Consider the following 19425-nt stretch of genomic DNA (forward strand, 5'->3'; position numbering starts at 1 on the left):
GACCTTGCAGCGCCTCTGCCTCGACTTCGCCGTCGATCGTGACCGCACGCTCGTGCGGGATTTCATCCGCTCCTGCTCCACCTGCCTAGCGGAACAAAACTGAGGCTCTCCACCCCGCCGGCCTCCTCCAGCCGCTCGACGTCCCCTCGCAGGTTTGGGCTGACATTTCATTGGAGTTCGTCGAAGGGCTACCCAAGGTGCACGGCAAGAGCGTCATACTCACGGTGGTCGACCGTTTTTCGAAGTACGCTCACTTCATAGCGCTCGGCCACCCAGTACACGGCATCGTCGGTCGCCCGCGCCTTCTTCACCGACATCGTCAGGCTCCATGGCTTTCCGGCGTCAGATCGTCAGCGATCGAGACCCCGTCTTCACCGGCCACGTCTGGAAGGATTTGTTCAAGATGGCAGGTGTGCAGCTACGCATGAGCACCACATTTCACCCTCAGGCGGACGGACAATCCGAGGCTGTCAACAAGACGATCGCCATGTACCTGAGATGCATCACCAGCGACAGGCCTCGGGCGTGGCTGGAGTGGCTCCCGTGGGCCGAATACTGCTACAACACCAGCTTCCACTCCGCCTTGCGTACCACCCCGTTTCAGGTGGTGTACGGTCGCCCTCCTCCGCCGATGGTGCCCTATGAACCAGCGACAGCGCGCACTGCTACGGTCGACACCATGCTCATGGACCGCGACGCTTTCCTCGCCGACGTACGCGACCGGCTGCGGCAAGCCCAGCACTACGCCAAGCGCCACTACGACGCTCATCACCGCCCTCTGGAGTTCAACATCGGCGATTGGGTCTGGCTCCGTCTCCTGCACCGCCCCGCCCAGTCGTTGGTCCCCGACGCCCGCAGTAAGCTCAGCCCGCGCTACGCGGGACCCTTTCAGGTGATGGAGCGCGTGGGCGACGTCGCCTACCGCCTTCGACTGCCAGACGGCGCGCGCATCCACGACATCTTCCACGTTGGTGTTCTGAAGCCCTTCCATGGAGCCCCTCCGACAGCTACTCCGGCATTGCCACCCATGCGCCACGGTCGTCTGCTGGAAGCACCCGAACGCGCCCTGAGCTCGCAGCTGCGCCGTGGGGTCTGGCACGTGCTCATCCAGTGGGCCGGCCTGCCGGAGACCGACGTCACCTGGGAACCAGTCGACGACTTTCCGCGCGGCCTACCCCGACTTTCAGCTCGAGGACGAGCTGTTTGTCGACGACGGGAGTGATGTTATGGTGGGCCGCGTCTACCAGCGCCGCAAGTGGAGCTGTGGCTAAGGATGCAGCGGAGCGGCGTGCGACGCGCGTGACATGCATGCGGCTGCATGGTGACCACGGCCAGAGCGGCTTCAGTTCCTTAAAGTCTAGGATCTCATATTTGCGTTTGTTAAGTCAGCTAAAGTTTGTTAGTTAGTTAGTGAATTGTGGAATACTTGGCTATATAGCCTAAACATTTGTTTAATAAGAAGTTAGCTGGAGATTGATATCAATCTCTCCCGCTCTGTTAGCCTCAACTTCCTCCTCTGTTCTTGTGTTCGACGTCGGCCGTCAGCACGGCGTCGCACGCTCGCCGCCGAGGAGAGAGCAAGCCTCGCCCTCCCACGTCACACGACTACAACCTCAGAGGAAGTAGCAACGGTCTTAACAATAACTATCTTCATAAGAGCTACAGATAAAATTCAAGCAAAAATCTGTGAGATAATTAGGTGGGATGTAAAAATGTACTACTAAGAACAAAAGAAGCCCTAACATGTGGTACTATAAACGGCCAAGTACTAATAAAACTGATACGAGGGACAATTACAGGTGTACATGTACCAATCTATGTAGAGAAACTTAAATGGCTAGCAAAACGTGGAAGAGAACTACAAGGAAAATTATACCATAATGTTAATAAGTACGATTAAATAATGTTTTAATTAGGATAAGACATGGATAAACTACAAGTTCAAAATCATTGTGCATTCCTATGAGAGGTGAATTTAACTAAAGTAAATCTGTTTTTCATTTTTATTGTTACATTAAAAGATACAACGTGAACATAAATATAAAATTTAACATCCTGTGATTTTCGTTGACCAGATGTATTCAAATGACACTGAGATGCATAGATATAAAAAAAGGAACAAAGTAAAAGAAAAGGAACAAGGTAAATTAAGAAAAAAAATGTAATTAATGAATGTGCTTGCATAAATCTGCATCCATGCACCATCATATAAAAGGGCGTACCCAGTGCAGAGAGCTCCCGCTCTGTGCGGGGTCTGGGGAAGGGTGTCAGTGGCAAGCCTTACCCTCGCCTGTGCAATGTGAGGAGACCGCGACTCGAACCTGGGACCTTCCGGTCACAGGCGATAAGACTCTACCGCTTGCACCAGGCCCGCCCTTCATCCATGCACCATCATATGGACTAGAAAAATGTAGGTACCAATAATTTGACAAATTTAGTACTAGAAATCCATGCAAAGAAATAGATGAGTCCAAGGACTGAAAATCCGATTGAATTTGGATTCTAGCCGGAGCGGAAGAAGCAAACCACTAGTGTGCCTTATAAGAAAAAAGGTACCTGTGTTTCATGAGTGAGAGCAGACGAGCATGTCTGCTCCGCCGAGCTTGCCTCTCCTGCCGCCATCTAGCCGGAGTGCCTGCCTTTTTGCCGCTTGGTGATGGCAGCCAATTGTTGTTGCTAAAAGAAAATGCAAAAATAAATGGAATCACATGGCACAAGGCAGGAAGCCCAAAAAAAGTAGCATCTAGCAGTGATGAGATCCTACCTTCCAAACACCTCAATCCAGATGCCAGGATAGCTAGCAGAGAGTGGAGTCGTCCATACTATGCTAGGTCATCTGAAAAATGGAGATTTAAGCAAACAAATTAGGCAAGAGAAAAGATGTCTTATAAGGCTATAGGACAATTGAAGTTATATAGCTGTGTATAGCTAAACAAAGCTCAAATTGGCGTGTAATTATGCAATGAGAGCTCGAACACCAAAATTTGAGTTCTAGCAGTACCACGAAATAGATAGTACCAGAGGAAAGATAAGACTATAAAAGTGCTGATTATACATATGTTCACCTACAGTGCATACTCAAAATCTTTAGAACTATGACCATCTGCTGCAAAGAAAAAGTACCATCTTCATGAAATTAAGGAAGCAAATGATTGAATTGTTAGCACACAGCCAGATAAGTACTAATTATTTCAAAGCTGGATGCACAGAATTACTATCCAATTGATTACATTTGCAATCAGGACTAAGGGGGTGTTTGGTTTGGGCTGCTAAACTTTAGTCCCTCCTAAATTGTTTAGTCCCATTTAGTCACTCCAGAGTTACTAGAGAGGACTAAAGCCCATTTAGTCCCATTTAGTCATAGTGTTTGGGTAAAAAGTGACTAAATGGGACTAAATAAGACTAGATTTAGGAGCTCCTAGCTGAACCAAGCACCCCCTAACAAAGGCTTATATTGTGTCATCAAAGAACTCGAAAGCAATTTTTTCATAAGCTGCAGGAAGAAAGAAGAATCATTTAGTAATTGTAAAAAAGCTTTCTTTACCTGATTGATTACTTTTACAATCAGGACTACCAAAGGCTTATATTGTGTCATCAAAAGAACCCAAAAGTAATTTTTTCAAAAGCTGCAGGAAGAAGTTGTACCAAAGTCTTAAAAAGTGTTAAATTTGGGCATGAAACACTTGAACCTATGCATTGTGTTAATTTCAAACAGATGCTGAGATAGGAAAATCAAATCACCTAGCATTATTATACTCGTTTTGATTACATGGTGACCTGCCTACATAAAATTATTTGGAGTCAGCCCCATATGTTTAGATATAATATTAAAAACTTTTCACCTTGAAATTATTGTGACTAGTACACTCTGGACAAAACCTCAGTCCTATATATGAACTGATCATTCTAATGGTTTGAAAGTATATCTACAGTGAAATGAAATAGAAAAATAAAAGACACATGTGGCCTAAGTATGTTTGAAGTAAACTAACCTGTATGTCCTAATATACTTACACATGGTAAACTGTGATATGCTCAAATTGTAATGTATGGTCGTCATCATTTAATTGAAAAATAAAAGTGTGGCTGTGTTTGGGAGGTTAATGGCACTTCAAAATGCTAGTTCGATTGCAATATATAGATGCAGGTGTGAGCTTGGGCTACCTCATGGGGCTGCCAAAAAGGCAACAGGCTATTAGACATTGCTTCAATTAGAAATGTAGATACAACAGTCCTAAAAATAAAAAATATACACATCTGCATTTCTGAAAAATATAAAACGATGAGAGGAGACATATACCCTTCCATAAAACTGAAAACACCAGATGGCTCCATAGAACCTAGAACAGTAGGAATACCAAATATTATTGGAGGGACAAGATCTGGAAACATATATGAGTACTAAAGCTACTGAAAACCAGATTGATGTCTTGGCCACTGTAAAGAAAACCACAAATTTTGCTTTCTCACGAACCAGATCTAGCATTTCACATAAAAAGTTCGAAAATACCAATGCTGCAAGAAAATTAGAAATTAAAAGGTAGGGGATTGTGACCAAGAGAAAACCTGGGCTGTTATAGCCAAAAGCAAGAGCCTAGCTGCATGTTTGCTCCGTCGTACTTGCCTCTCCTTTCGCCGTAGCGGCGCAGGGCCTGTCTTGGTCACTGCAGCGCGCCGGTGTAGGCGCGGTGGAGCGGCGGCGTGTCGAGGTGGAGCGGGACGTCGCGGCGAGGTGGAGCGGCGGCCGTCGAGGTGGAGCGGCGGCGCGGCGAGGTGGAGCGGGGCTGCGCGGCGAGATGGAGCGGCGGCGGCACGCGGCGTCGTGGGTTTGGGAAAAGAAGCAGCGAAGCAAAAAGTGGAAGACGGGTGGGTCGCGAGAAAGTTGTCAGGTGCTGTCAGACTCATATACGGCGTGTAAAAAAAATGCTCCAGGAAGAAATACGAGGCTTATACAAACTGTACTGTGAAAAGTGGCACACATCTCAAAGCAGCATCAACGGTTGCACGTGTAGGAGTATGCGCCCTTAAGGGCAAAATTTCCGGGTCCCGGAGCGGGCCAAGGCTAATAATACAGTCGGCTTGCCTTCTCTTAGCTCACTTATACAGTAGTTAGCTTTTTACAGTTAATACATGGCCCACTTGTCTTTCTCACAGATTTTCTTGATTCTTGTACCCAAGCCGGCTGTAAGCTTACAGTCCGCTTCTCCTCTCTCTCCTCCCCTCTCTTCTCCATCTCAGTATTTAGTCGACTTACAGTCTGTTATTATACTTGCTCTAAGGCCTTCTGCAGTGTTGAGCTAAAGTGATGCCTGAAACGGAAAAAGAATATTTGGACATCACTTTCAATATTGCAGCCAGTGGTGCCATTCATCAGTGATGCTACAAAAATCGGGAGCGAAGCATGTATAGGCACCGCTGCCCAAATAATAAACTAGCATTGTTTCACTGTAGCACAGGGTGGAAGACTGGATAGGATAGTACTTTTCTATTCCCTTGGGCCCCCAACATGTAAGATAGCAGCGATGTCTATACTTTCACACACTGTAGCTTTGTACTAGTGATGCTAGCTTTTCTTGCTGTAGGATCCATTTTATTTGGGCATCACTTGCACACTACAGAAGGCCTAAGCAGCGCCGCGAAGGAGCAGTGCAGCGGTGAGGTGTTCTTCTCCCTGCCTCCTATAGTCCTATCTAATCCGTAGGAGGGGACAGGGCACTCCCCTCTTGGATACGCCTTCTCACAAGGGAAACGTCTTTTGTGGCGAAGACATCAGACTCGTTTGTATTGGAACACGTACTTCAGGAATAACAAGATTTACCAAGGTCACCTCACCTGTCTCCTCTTGAGAAAATTGATGATGCACAGACTCGTTTACACGCAAATAGTGAAACAACCAACTTATTTAAGGAATTTTGCCATATTTTTCCCTAACGATGATAAGAAAAAAAAAAATGGACAGGAGAAGCGGGTAATCAGAGAATCAGCAAGACGGCTCCTGCCTCTGCTTCTCTCTCGTGTCATTTCATTCAGAAATCTCCTGTCCAATTTTGATGCCAGGTAGTTTGATTCTCACACTTGAATATTCACTCACCTTTCTCAAAAGTGGAAAATCTTGAGCATTTTTTATCACCAAACAGGGATACCGAACTGAAGACTGCGCTATTCTGATGAATGATATGGCTGCACCGGAATAATCCGCGCGAGTTACATGTAAATTGCATGTCAAATTCAACACCGTTGATTTCCTTCTACAAACCTAAATCAGGGAATTGAACATGATAGATTAGCCACACATATAATCTTCCACGAGTGAAGCCTTTCTATTGCTTATTTTCCACAGATTTACACAGCAGAGGTCTGGACCTCCTAACTTCAAGGATCACAGTACCGAAGGTGAAAAGATATTATACATAAAGTACAAACAAATGTTGCTCAAATCTCTGTAACAAACATTCCGGAATGACACAGAACAGTGTAATCCACATTCCCGACATTTACTACTGAAATCTCACCATTGCAGCTCCGAAAGAAAGCAAATCAACAAAGGAAAAACAGCACAGCAACTAAGGCATTCCTCATATTCTATTTTCGATTTTGAAGGAATCCACCACTGTATGCAGCCTATCCTTCATCTTTTCCCATCTTCTCTCGTTTGCTCCAGTAGTCAATGTGAAAAATTTACCTGCAGTATCCCACTCAATTAGAAAACAGTAGATGGCAGTGAAAAGCTACGCCATTCATACAGTTTTCCAGTTACTACAAGGTCGAGAGTACAATATATCACAAATATTAACTACTAATAGAATATCTTATTGACAGAGAAGATCGCAGGTGGAAGGTCATACCATTTGCAATTACAATAGCACCAAGTGCATGTCTGGTGTAGTTTGGAGCCTGAGCTGTGAACTCAAAAGTGTAGTAAGCTCTCCCATCAACGTCATTCTGCATGTCAAAACACTTCTCGTAAATTTAACAACATACAACAACAACAACAACAACAATAAAGTCTTTTAGTCCCAAGCAAGTTGGGGTAGGCTAGAGTTGAAACCTAACATGAGCCCCTAGTCATGGTTCAGGCACGTCAAAAGCTGTTTTCCAAGCACTCATATCCAAACAAAGATCTCTAGGTATATCCCAACCCTTTAAATCTCTTTTAATTGCCTCCTCCCATGTCAGCTTCGGTCTTCCTCTACCTCTTCTCACATTGATATCTCGACTTAGAACTCCACAACGCACTGGTGCTTCTGAAGGTCTCCTTTGGACATGGCCAAACCACCTCAATCGATGTTGGACAAGCTTTTCTTCAATTGGTGCTACCACTAAACGGTCACGTATATCATCGTTCCGAACTCGATCCATCCTTGTGTGACCACAAATCCAACGCAACATACGTATTTCCGCGACACTCAGTTGTTGGACATGTCGTCTTTTTGTAGGCCAACATTCAGCGCCATACAACATAGCAGGTCTAATCGCCGTTATATAAAACTTGCCTTTCAGCTTTTGTGGTACCCTCTTGTCACAGAGAATGCCAGATGCTTGGCGCCACTTCATCCACCCTGCTTTAATCCTATGGCAAACGTCTGCATCAATATCTCCATCCTTCTGCAGCATCAATCCTAAATAACGGAAGGTATCTTTCCTAGGCACCACTTGTCCTTCCAAACTCACGTCTCCCTACTCATGTGTAGCGTTGCCAAAGTCACATCTCATGTATTCTGTTTTACTTCGACTTACTCTAAAACCTTTGGACTCAAGGGTCTGCCGTCACAACTTCAGTTTTCTATTAACTCATGCCTGGCTTTCATCAACTAGCACTACATCATCTGCAAACAGCATACACCAAGGGATATCCCCTTGAATGTCCCTAGTCACTTCATCCATTACCAAAGCAAAGAGATGCGGGCTCAAGGCTGACCCTTGATGAAGTCCTATTTTAATCGGGAAGTAATCTATGCTGCCATCATTTGTTCGTACACTAGTCATGGCATTGTTGTACATGTCCTTGATGAGGGTAACATACTTTGTTGGAACTTTATGTTTGTTAACACCCACCACATAACATTCCTTGGTATCTTGTCATAAGCAAAGTACCAAAATATATCTTTCAAGAACAGAATAGCATGGTCAATGTGAAGAACATGATGTTCCACAAATAACAAATTGATTCTAAGGGGGTGTTTGGTTCTTTAGTCGCTCCTAAAATTCATGTCACATCGAATGTTTAGATACTAATAAGGAGCATTAAATATAGATTAATTACAAAACCAATTACATAGATGGAGGCTAATTTCCGAGACGAATTTTTTAAGCCTAATTAATCTATCATTAGCACATGTTTACTGTAGCACTACGTTGTCAAATCATGGACTAATTAGGCTTAAAAATTCGTCTCGCAAATTAGTCGCAAGTTATGCAATTAGTTTCGTAATTAGTCTATATTTAATACTCCATGTATGTGTCCAAACATTCGATGTGACAGGAATTTTAGACGTCCCTGTAGAAACCAAACACCCCCTAATACAAATGGGAGAAGTACTAGCTAGTTTACGGTGGTGCTGATACGTTTTATCTGTCATATTGTCACCTGTACTTTCAAGTTGGTAACTGACTACCAAATCTTTTATTAGCTCAGCATACCAGCTGAAACATGGAAACCAGGCAACAAATTTCAATAAATGCTGCAGGTGGAAACCATCACTAGTACATATCTTATTTTCAGAGAGTAGCTGTTCAGCTTAATGCTCGACCTAATAATAAAATGAACTCAGAAAGATTCGTCAATCAGCACCAAGTTCATTCAGTCTTTTATAGTTCTGTCCACATAACCAATTAGCATGGCTGAATGATTTTTTTTTAAAGAACCATGATATGTCATAAATCATCATTCCCTAATCCTCAAAGATTTGACATGCACTGGTGTCCATGAATATTAACAGGAATAGTTAGATGAAGCACAGCAAATTGGAAGGAAGGCACACCTCTTTCGCCTCAATTAACTTTGTCTTTTGTGTTGGTGGTGCCAAAACTTTTTTTATCAAAGCCTCGGCAACCTGGAAAATAGGAGTTAATAAATCGAAGTTGGACCCTTTACGCTGGATAACTACGGACTATCCTAGTTTATTTATGGATTATGGAAAAGAGAATAGTAAACCTTATCCGGAGGACCAAGATCACGAATATCCTCCTTGCTAGTGGGAATAGAGTTGACGCTCACACTCTCCAGAGGCTCTATCACATCTTTGTACACCTTGTCTTGCCCTTGCACAGCCACTTCCTGGATAGGATAATGTGATTAGCCTCACACACATCATGATAAAATACATCGTGCAGCCAAAAAATAAAAACTAAGCCAAATTGTGTTTCTTTCTCTTCAATCAATCAAGGACAATAATTAATACAAGAAGTGTTTGTCACCTCCCATCCGAACGGGTAGAGGAAGGAGTAACCAGCCTTCTTGTCGACGACAGGCAGGAACCCTTTCTTAGCCTCTGCTGCGACTATACCAGATCAGAATCGCACTCAGAGGCGCAGTTTTGATCAAATAAACCATTCACAGTGCAAGCTCGTCTCCCACTGAGCGGTCAGTGTACATCAATCAAAGCACGCAACGCTGCAGAGGGCGAAGCAGTCTAAGGCGAGAGTGAAGTAAATTCGAAGAAGCAACTCACATGCCGCCGGATTAGGCCGGGAGAGGAACGCGGCGGCACCGGCCACAAGCACCCGCCGCCGTCCGGAGCTAGCCGCCTCCTCTGCGTCAGGCAGGTCACACAGCAACGTCGGTAAAGCGAGACGCCATAAAGGTACGGGGGCAGGGAAGGAGACGCAATCCTGCTCAGGAGAAGCGGCGGTGGGGGTACCAACCGTTGTCGAGCTGCCGCGGCGGCGCGGGGCCGCAGGCGGCGGCGACGGGCGCGACGGCGCAATGCCGCTTGCGCAGCGACGGGGCTCCGGCCCCAAGACGGCGTGCGGCGGCCGCTGGAGAGGACGATGGCGCGCGGAGGGAGGCGGCGGGCACGGCCGTGGCCATGGGAGGCGTCGTGGCGTCGACGAGGAGGGTGGGGGAGGGGAGCGAAAGCGAAGCGACGAAAAGCAGCTTGCGGACTCCGTGCGCCGAGTAGGATTTCGCTCCCTTTCTGGTCCACACGACGCGTGCCGCCAAGCCGGAGCCGAGCCATGCGCGAGTTGGGCCTGGACAGCGGCGCGGGGCCCTGATCGGCTCCGCCTGGTCCAGCAGCCACCCCGGCCTGGCCCAATGCGGGAGGCGGGACCGGAGAAACCCATTTTTTGGAGAAAAAAAAACATCAGCTCGTTTTCTGTTTTCTATTTTCTATTTTCTTTCTCGGTTTCTTGTATTTCTTGTGAGTACTTTATTTATATTTATTCCGTCTATACATATCTCGTAGTATCTGTATCAGTGGTTATTCATGCAAATCAAAATTTTCAAAAGGCACCCTGATTGTTTCTGAATAAATGATATACCTCAATGAAATAATGCTCTATCGGCCTTCCAAGAAACATGCTCTAGCTTAAATAAAAAATACCCAGGCTTGAACAAAAGTACTTTTTTTGTAAACATAAGTGATTTGTTCAGAAAAGGTAAGTTCTGATAAAAATATTTTGGCTTTTTGAGAAAATGTTATAGTTTCACGAGAAAATGTTCTATCATTATGAGGAAATCATTCTAGCTTCATAGCAAAAAAATTCTAGCTTTGCAGGAACAATGTTTCAATAAATAAAATTTTTTGGCATTATATTCAAAATATCCATGCTAAGTTGTAGAAATAACCAAAGTCCCCCTATGTTTCCATTAGTAAACATATATAAAAAATCTTTGCAGAGAATCAAATTATGTTGTGCGAACAAGTTGTCGTTCTTGTCGCAGAATTTGAAGTAAAAATAGCTACAAAATATTTTTTTTGCAAGGAAGCTATAAAATATACTATAAGCAGCAAAGAAAATGATGAAATATAATAAATTTACAATATAAAAAGGCTTAAAATGAGAAAAGAGAGGATATAAATGCAGTTGAAACAAATAAACATACATTACCTAGCTTGAAACTACATTACCTATGTAAAAAAACACTCATAGCCCATACAAATTAATAGATATAAGGGTGCAGACGAAGAGAATAGCCTGTGAAAATGTTGACCACATCAGCCAGCCACAGCCACAACCAAAGAAGCTGCAGCGACAAGCAGGCAGGTTGTCTTCCCGGAAGGCCACAACGATTCCTATAAATTAACTACAAAAAAATGTGGTACATGGGCTGTACTGCCAAGAGCCTAAAAGCCCAACAAAAAAGGTCAAACCAGCCCACATGGCCATCTGACACTTGTACAATTTTACAGAGAAGAGAAAAAAAAAACTCCCCTTCTTGCCGACGTGCTGGGAAGCCTGGCTGACACGCCGTTCGGCTGGCTGGCCAGCCAGCCAACTCACAAAAGCACGGTTCACGTGTAAAACAATATTTTTCCCTCATAACAATCAGCCAGAACAGTATTTTGACTTATTTTTTTAAGTCATGCCAGGCTCTGAGGCATCGTCCCTCGACGTCCGATTTTGGACGGTTGGGTCCGATGCGTTGCCTGGCCGACGTGCCTGGTACCAGGGTCCTATCCAAACACGCCGTTGAATTCTTGTATAAGCAAAGGGCCATGCTTGACCAAGTGGCTGAAGGGCGACGGTTGGCCGTTAGCTGGCCATTTGGGATTAGCTGGCGCTTAGCTGATGTAACGGCTTAGTGACGTTAGTGATGTAATTGTTACGTATGGCTGGTGACCGAAGGGGTATAAAGACCGTTTATGTGCTGAACAGGAAACTGAATTATGATAGTTGAATCCATTCTCTCAAAGTCCATCTCGCTATCTGAACCCATTCCCTGTCGCTGCTACTCTACTGAAAGGAAGACCGGACAGTTGGTCGTCTTCCTGGAAGGCCAGAAGTCCAGAACAAAATCCTTCCTTAGAAATTAATAAAAGAAATGTAGTACATGGGCTGTAGTGCTAGGAGCCTAGAAGCCCAACAAAAAAGGTCAAACCAGCCCACATGGTCATGTGACACTCAGTACAATTTTACAGAGGAGAGAGAGAGAGAGACTCCCCTTCTCCGCTCAGACCCGGACATAAGCCTCTTGTATAAGCAAGGGGCTTATGGTTGACCAAGTGGCTGAAGGGCGACGGTTAGTTGTTAGCTGTCTGTTTGGGATTTTTTTTTAGAAACTGGAGGGGCCTTAGCCCCTACAGAGATTTTATTACAAATAAAAAGGTGCCAAAATTACAAAACAAAGAAGAAATCTTTTAGGATGGTTGAAAAAGTACCTTCCTACCTTCGAGTACTTTCATCTTTTTCTATTTTCTAAATAATGCCCCGACGAGGTCACCGCAGCGCTTCCGACTGCCAAGCGAGACCGGCCGGGACAGGACACGCGCAAGAGCTGCGACGCTGACAGAGAGGCATCGTTTGCACGGACTTCTACTTGTCCGTGGCATCGACGCGGTACGTATACGGACAAGCGTATCATCCATTAGGTGTCTGATGGTGGTTTTCAGAGTAGACTGGAGCAAGCGTACCAATCTGCCTCTGTAGTAATTTACATGTATTAATACACAGCAAAATACCAGCTACATCGTCTTATATGTCCACGCGAAGGGAAAAGGAAAACAAGAACAGACAAGAGTACAAGGGGAGAAGAGGAAGAACAACTATTCTAGCTTGCAGTCGTCGTCGTCCATGAATGACGAATGGATGGAGGCTGGAGCACGCAAGCGTACCAAATCGTTGTCTCCGCGCAACAATCCCGTGAACTCTACGGTCTCCGTCCTGGCTCGAAGGCGTCTCCTATGTCAGGGTGTTGCAGAGACCTGGCGGCTTGCCGTCGGGGCGAGGCGACGGCAGCGGCGCCCATATCTCGGCCATGTTTGGGAAGCAGCACGCCGAGGTGTCCAGCGGGCGTCCAGGCACCGTCCAGCTGCGCGACTGCGCCGGCACGGGCGCGAGCTCTGTCCGCGGCGCCTCGAAACCTATGAGCCCGCCGGGGTGCTGCAGCTACGGCTCCGTGTACGCGGCCCGGGCGGTGGCCTCCAGAGCACGTTGGTCTCGCGGCGCAGGCCGGTTCCGAACTCGGCGAGGCCGCGGAGGTAGGACTCTGCGGGCGGACGGCGACGGCGGCTGCAGGGCTGGTGGGTGTCCTTGAATAACAATACTAAAATGACTTATTTATCCTTATTGGAAAATAAAATAAAAAATAAAAAATAGATGTTGTCCCACCTATTTTGGTACTACCCCACCTAATTAGTTACTATCCCCGCCTATTTGGTACCTCTAAGTACTTTCAGTTTGGTACCTCATATTTTTTCACCATCCGATCTTGTCCAATAAATGGTCCATATTTTTTTTTTCAACCATTGTAAAATTTCTCAACAAAGCAGAAAGCTCTAGGGAACGAGGAAAGAAACAAAGAAAATGAAAAGAACGGCATATTCGCTGGTTGGTTTATGGACTGATTTAGACTGACTGGTGCTGGTTTGTTGTGAGAAAGAAATACTGTTGGCTGGATGAAACCAACAAGTGAACAGGCTGAAAAGCTGCTTAAACATCGGAATTTAGGCTGAGGATCCATGATTCAAAGTTCGTTTGGAGGCTTTGCTTGACTCTGTACTGAACTAGTCTAGTTTATTCCAAAAATTTCCTTGTCTGTTTGGGTTTAGCTGGCGCTTAGCGGATGTAACGGCTTAGTGACGTAATAATGATGTAATTGTGACGTATGGCTGGTGGCCGAAGGGGTATAAAGACCGTGCATGTGCTGAACAGAAAACTGAATCCATTCTCGCTATCTGTTCTTCTTCTCTGAACCCATTCGCCATTGCTGCTGCTGCTACTGCTACTGCTACTCTAGTGAAAGGAAGACAGTGAGAGTTGGCCCATTCCCCTCCAACTCGGCCCAAAACGATCCCTAGAAATTAACACTATCAGGAGCCTAGAAGCAATTTTACAGACCCCGCCGTGGATTCTTGTGCTCCTAGTCCTAGGAGAACAAGCAAAGCCGAGTTGGAGGGGAAGCTGATGAGGGGTACACACAGTTTTTTATTGATTCGGCAAGTTCAATTCTAACGAACAAACTACTAGAGTAGAGGTGTTGCGTATACATACTACTACATGCACGGGATGCGCAAAACCGAAAAGCTAAATGAAAGAGAAGCGTCTACTCTGTTGCTGTTCCTCCTCTGCTACTACCGTGTACGCAGGTGCTGCTAGGTCCTGAAGAGCTCGAGGCAGTGCTCCTGCTCCAGGTTCCTGCTCCAGAACTTGGCGTAGTACTCGGCGTAGGTGTAGTCCCTGTAGACGGCCGGCGTGTCGCCGGTGACGAGCTTGGCGGCGGGGCCGATGCGCACGTCGTTGCAGGGGCAGAGGAACGACGCCACCGACATCCTGGGCCTGTCGGAGTTGACGACGGCGCGGTGCCACACGCTCTTGTACCTGCCGTTGCTCAGCGCCTGCAGGATCGAGAGAGAGAGAGAGGACACGGGTTCAGTAGTTGAGCTGCTGCCAGTGCCAGAACGTGTACTACTAGGTGGGTGGCAGACGATCGATCGAGCAGTCGATCTCGTCACTACCTGCAGCTGGTCCCCGATGTTGACGACGAGCGCGCTGGGCCGCGGGTTGACGGCGATCCAGCGGCCGCCCTTGAGCACCTGGAGGCCGGCCACCTGCTGGTCCATGAGCAGGATGGTGAGCGCGTTGGGGTCCGTGTGCGCGGGGAGCCCGTACGTGAGCTCCGGCGCCGGGCACCGCGGGTAGAAGTTCACCGCCATGTGCTGCTCCTGCTCGCCCAGCGTCTCCTTGATGTACCCTCCGTCCAGGCCCAGGCCCTCGGAGATGGCGCCGTATATCCTGAACCCCAGCTCCCGGACCTCCCTGCAGTACGCGCTCACGGTCTCCCTGTACGTGCGTACGTGGACGTTGCCAGTGCCGGCCGGCCACCACCAAACAACAAACAAACTGTTAATTAGAACATGTACGTACAGTGGTCCAGACAACCTTTGTTTGTTTGTGAGATGATTCTATGGAGTACTATGTAAGTCACTACTGACAGTACAATAGACAAGCCACTGTTTAAGTTTAAGTTTAAGTTTAAGCATAAGTAAATCCCATGCAAGCTGCAAGATCGATGGTAGCAAGTGAGCAGGCGTTGTCGTCGTCTGTTGGACGGCGGACACTTACTCTAACGCATCGTCGTTACTCGCCCTGTTCGCTTGGGCTTGTTTGATTTATAAGCTGTATTTTTTCAGTCAATGAACAATATTTTTCTCTCACACCAATTCAACCAACAGTACTTTCAGCCATGGTCAGCCAAACAAGCCCAAACGAACAAGACGAAGGTACGCATACGGTCATTTTCTTTCATGTGACCGGGGACAAGATCACATGTGCTATTCTATTTGCGTTGTGTGGCTCTCATTGCGTTGTGGCACTATAGCAATAATATATCGTCGTGGAGCCTCAAAATCTTGGCTTCGGTACTATTTCTGTTTGTCTCTATTGTTTTTTGTCGCAGCTAGATTCACTAACTATCGTAATCTACATGAGTCGGATCGAGCCTAACAAAGGGGAACTAAGGGTTTGTTTCTTCTTATAGCTCCGATCCTTCCGGCTCCCTTATTATGAAATACACTAGGAGGTCGATGAGGCCATCATTTTATGGGTCCTCCGATCCAACTCCGGCTCCTTAGTTAATATAATATAGCACGGACGCAGAGCCAAAGTGTGTGTGAGAGAGAGTCCTGCCAAACAGACCCTTAAGAAAACAGAGAAGGCAGTGAGTTGGTCTGTCTCACTGTCGTCTCAAATACACTCCACCATCACCGTGCCACCAGCTGTGCTGTTCGTCAGGTGCGATCGCTGCATCGACAACGCTACTAGCTACCTGTAGCACGGACTGAGCAAAGCTAAGCAAGTTGAGTGGAGGAGCACCGGGCAAGTGGCGTCTCGGTTTGGATGGAGTGATGGACCACCGCTCGCGCGCGTTCGTTCTATACTGCCATTCCTAGTAACTGCTACTCTATACGTATAGTATTTCCTTGGAGGCTCGGTCGGCTTATCTTCTCTGACGGCAGGGAGGTCTGCCTGTCCTAGAAACAGCTTTAAAACTGGCCGCCAGCACATGGTAGAGACGTCCAAGGTACACGGTGACGGTGGTTAGTCACTTTCGAATTCCCCCTCCCTTGAAGCACTGTCCAGCGCTTCAGTCACGGGTCTCGTGAGGAAAGCAGCAGGAGACGAGAATGATTCCTATCTGTCTGCAGTTAACAAAAGAGTGAAGGACAGGCTTGTCATCTTTCTCAGAGCCACCATCCAAAAAAGAGTGAAGGACACGTTCTAAAAAAAAAACACAAATTTTCTTAAGTTAAGTAAGCCTGATTCAATCTAAACCTAAAAATTGCATCTTTTTTTTAGATGGGGGTAGTATCAATCTAAACCTAAAAATTGCATCTTTTTTGAGATGGGGGTATTGGTGTTCGGCTGGTAGGTAAGAGCACTGTGTATCGGATGGTTTCGGATGATTTAATAGTGCTGTGTGAGAGAGAATAAGCTGAAACAAGCTAAGACAAGAACAGCCGAACAGTGTACGTTTGAGATGGGGGTATTGGTGTTCAGCTGGTAGGTAATTGCATCTGAACTTGTACGTTGAGGGTACTATATTAGTAGAGGTCTAAACCTTCATAATCAACGTTAATTTATCGCTGATACAACACGCTGGTCATGTGGCGTATTATCATATAGATTATTAAATATTGGATCTGTAAGTTAGCTGAGGAACCGAGGAAGCTGGAGACGCTACTTGCATTATTGGCGTGTTTGATTGATGGTCTCGCGTTGCCTGCCAGGCAACACATCCTAGCCTACAGGTGATTAGAATCAACGACCTGGGGGCTGGTGCTTGGCAGGCAGCCTTGTCTAGCCACGTAACCAAATAACCCTATATTTGATGAAAGCTCGGCAACAATAACTCACGAATCACCGATATTAATGTAAGTCCTTGGCTTCTCTTTTGAGTGTAGATTTTTACCGGTTTTTTTTTCACACAAACAGAATTGTGCACTCGTGATGTCTAGCGATGCCAGTGCAACACCACTTGGCTGCTGCTACTACTGACGTGTCATGAACTCTGATCGACCTTCCTGGTTCTTCTGTGCAGTGCGGAACCCATGGCCTCGGAAAGATTTTCCGCTCAGCCCAGCACTACGGACACGTCGACAGGCAGAGTGGTACTGCACACGACAGACGACACGTGGAGCTGTACACCTCGAGTGCATAATTCTTTTCCCCGTTACATGGTGTTCCTCCAGCCGAGGGTATTGCCGGTTTCCAGTAAGGCCCTGTCTAATGCTCATGAATCTATCTTAATCTATGTGTGTTGATGTATCAACCCATCTAACACACACGGATGGAGTTGAATACAGGACCGAACAAACCATAATCAATTTTCAGATGCATTTTTTTTCTTAAAAGAAGATTATTTTTTAATTTAATATTAAAATTATAGCAAAGCTACTCTTTTGGTCCTTATAATCTGGTCTAGTCTAGGCGATAAAGAAAAAAGAGTCAATGGGTCATCTCTCTCTGCACTCTTATTTTTAAGGATTTGTTAGGGTCCGTCGTCGTCTTCCCGTCTCACCGGATTGGACGAGCAGCGGAGCAGAGCGAGAATACAACACAAGCAACAAATGGGCAGCTACTATAGTACTGGAGCAGAGTACTGAGCTTTCGAAGCTGGGTAGGAGGCAGGCAGGTAGTGGCACCTGAATGATGGCGGGTTGTCCGGCCAGTCGGGGACGTAGTGCTCCAGCGGGTGGCAGTGCAGGCGGAGGTAGTCCCGCCAGTTGTGCACCGTCTCCTTGCGCACGTTGAAGCTGGTGGACAGCCGCATCTTCTTGCCCGGGTCGTCGGAGTAGAGCTTCGCCTTCTCCTCCGCGGGGAGCCGGAAGAATTCGTACGCCACGGACATCATCGCCGCCGTCAGCTCCTCCGGCACCCCGTGGTTGAGCACCTGGCCGGTGGGCGACAACAGGGATCGGAATTATTTATTTATATTCACCAAATCAGTACTACGATCGAGCGCACGGCCAGCGGCGAGCCGACGACCAAGACTACCGAGCCGTACCCAGTACCCACCTGGAAGAAGCCGTGGGTGCGGCACGCCTCGGCGACCCTGGCGACGACGGCGGCGCGGTCGGGGTCGGCGAGGTCGACCACGGGGATCTCCGCGTCGGGGACGACCTCGCGCAGGCGCGGCCGCTGCGTCTCTGGCCGGACGTAGCTGTCCGGCAGCCTGTCGTACTCGGCCGTGGAGATGAGCTGCTCCGCCATGCCCGCTGGTACGCTGCTCCAGACTCTAGCGCCTCCGAGCGAGCTCCCGGCGTCTGATCTGCCGCAGCTAGGCCGCGTGCTCCATGCCCGTGTCTTAATAATAAATAGACACGCAACGTGATCGACCGACGACGAGACGAGCAGAACCAGCTAGCAGCTAGCAGCGGCACAAGCTTCCGATCGAGATGACACGTGGGGCCGGCGAGACCTCGAGATCCGTGCTCCGCTCGGCTCCCAGTTGACCGGGCTGAGGCCGCTGAGCGATCGTCAGCGACACGGCGCAGGGCAACGTCAGGGCACTGACGGCAGCAGCGGGATTTGGCCGGTTCTTTGTCCACTGCGCGTCGCGTGATATGAGCGTCCCACGCCTACAGCTTCAGCGTTCGCCGCGTGCCGAGCTGAAGCTACCTGTCAACCTGCCGAGCATGGCGGATCACCCACCGAGCGCGAGGGCGTGCGAAACGCGATTCAGGCGTTGGCGTGGCCTCGTGGCAGGAACTCGTGCAGAGTTGAGGGAACCCAGCGTGTCTTCTCATGGTCACGGTAGCATATACGAGTAGTCAGTAGAAAAACGGCTTCAAGTTTTGTGCTGGGTGGTTGCAAAGGTTAGTTGGACGGCACACTGTTTTCTTCGCCGGTTTTCGTTCCCGTGAATGATCTGTGGGATTGCAGTGTACAAACGGACCGACAGGGAGTCAGAGACATACAGAAATGTCAAGCGTACATACAAAAATGTCAAGCGTGGGATGCTTCACTGTGGTCCTTCTTTTCCTTTTTCCTTAGTCCTAGTAAGGCGTTCTTGGCTAAAGTTTAGCTCAGGACTAAAAATTAGCCTTTGAAATGAAGGTGCTAAAGTTTAGTCCTTTAGGCTGTTTGGATACATGACTAAAAGATGATTAAAAGGTGAAAGAGAGAAAGAGAGTAAAGTTATATGTTAGCACTTTTAACCCCCTTTAGCCAACCTTGCAAGGGCTAATGGGCTAATAGAGGGCTAAAGATTAGCCCCTATTGGGATCCCCAAGGGCTAAAAGTGGAGGATCTTTAGCCCCTTAG

At 47.2% G+C, this 19425-nt stretch overlaps 3 protein-coding genes across 13 annotated transcripts in view; all 3 read right to left on the reverse strand.

Annotated features, from left to right (window-relative positions):
* The window catches only part of LOC136451080 (uncharacterized), a 28588-nt gene extending 23741 nt beyond the window's left edge, over nucleotides 1-4847 (reverse strand). For 4 of the 10 annotated variants that reach the window (XR_010758526.1, XR_010758517.1, XR_010758521.1 and 1 more), the window contains exons 1-5: nucleotides 4625-4845; nucleotides 4301-4340; nucleotides 2765-2836; nucleotides 2557-2676; nucleotides 2223-2400 (exon numbers count right to left, since the gene is read on the reverse strand). Coding sequence is in view for 1 of the 10 variants with exons in the window: in XM_066451827.1 (XP_066307924.1) it covers nucleotides 1641-1659; nucleotides 2285-2400; nucleotides 2557-2567 (146 nt within the window). In the remaining 9 variants the exon portion in view is untranslated. Of the gene's footprint in view, nucleotides 1-1640; nucleotides 1660-2222; nucleotides 2401-2556; nucleotides 2677-2764; nucleotides 2837-4300; nucleotides 4341-4566 lie in introns of those variants that run through there. The other 6 variants (XM_066451827.1, XR_010758527.1, XR_010758524.1 and 3 more) reach the window with 6 other exon arrangements.
* A 1449-nt stretch (nucleotides 4848-6296) lies between these two features.
* On the reverse strand, nucleotides 6297-10118 carry LOC136509906 (psbP-like protein 1, chloroplastic). Of its 2 annotated transcripts, none has more exons than XM_066504507.1 (7): nucleotides 9865-10118; nucleotides 9672-9752; nucleotides 9418-9494; nucleotides 9155-9277; nucleotides 8982-9053; nucleotides 6846-6942; nucleotides 6297-6682 (listed from the first exon to the last, which is right to left on the reverse strand). In XM_066504507.1, the coding sequence occupies exons 1-7, from the start codon at nucleotides 10028-10030 to the stop codon at nucleotides 6576-6578; spliced, it is 723 nt and encodes a 240-aa protein (XP_066360604.1). In that variant the 5' UTR covers nucleotides 10031-10118; the 3' UTR covers nucleotides 6297-6575. The 2 variants fall into 2 exon arrangements, with proteins under 2 accessions (XP_066360604.1, XP_066360596.1); XM_066504499.1 differs by having other exon boundaries at nucleotides 9418-9500; nucleotides 9865-10116.
* Nucleotides 10119-13850: 3732 nt separating this feature from the next.
* On the reverse strand, nucleotides 13851-18449 carry LOC136509931 (flavanone 3-dioxygenase 2-like). The gene is made up of 4 exons (XM_066504522.1): nucleotides 18178-18449; nucleotides 17805-18052; nucleotides 14619-14943; nucleotides 13851-14498 (listed from the first exon to the last, which is right to left on the reverse strand). Exons 1-4 carry the CDS (start codon nucleotides 18370-18372, stop codon nucleotides 14256-14258), a joined length of 1011 nt encoding a protein of 336 aa, XP_066360619.1. The 5' UTR covers nucleotides 18373-18449; the 3' UTR covers nucleotides 13851-14255.
* Nucleotides 18450-19425: the final 976 nt, after the last annotated feature.

The sequence above is a fragment of the Miscanthus floridulus genome, chromosome 1 (genome assembly GCF_019320115.1).
Source record: "Miscanthus floridulus cultivar M001 chromosome 1, ASM1932011v1, whole genome shotgun sequence".
Classification (NCBI taxonomy): Eukaryota; Viridiplantae; Streptophyta; class Magnoliopsida; order Poales; family Poaceae; genus Miscanthus; species Miscanthus floridulus.

Coding starts and splice junctions, on each gene's coding strand:
- LOC136509906 (XM_066504499.1), bottom strand. CDS start 10,030: ATGGCCACGGCCGTGCCCGCCGCCTCCCTCCGCGCGCCATCGTCCTCT. Junction 9,278..9,417: donor TCTACCCGTTCGGATGGGAG/GTGACAAACACT, acceptor TATCCTATCCAG/GAAGTGGCTGTGCAAGGGCA. Junction 6,683..6,845: donor TGCTATTGTAATTGCAAATG/GTATGACCTTCC, acceptor GGGATACTGCAG/GTAAATTTTTCACATTGACT.
- LOC136509931 (XM_066504522.1), bottom strand. CDS start 18,372: ATGGCGGAGCAGCTCATCTCCACGGCCGAGTACGACAGGCTGCCGGAC. Junction 18,053..18,177: donor GCACCCACGGCTTCTTCCAG/GTGGGTACTGGG, acceptor CCCACCGGCCAG/GTGCTCAACCACGGGGTGCC. Junction 14,499..14,618: donor ACATCGGGGACCAGCTGCAG/GTAGTGACGAGA, acceptor TCGATCCTGCAG/GCGCTGAGCAACGGCAGGTA.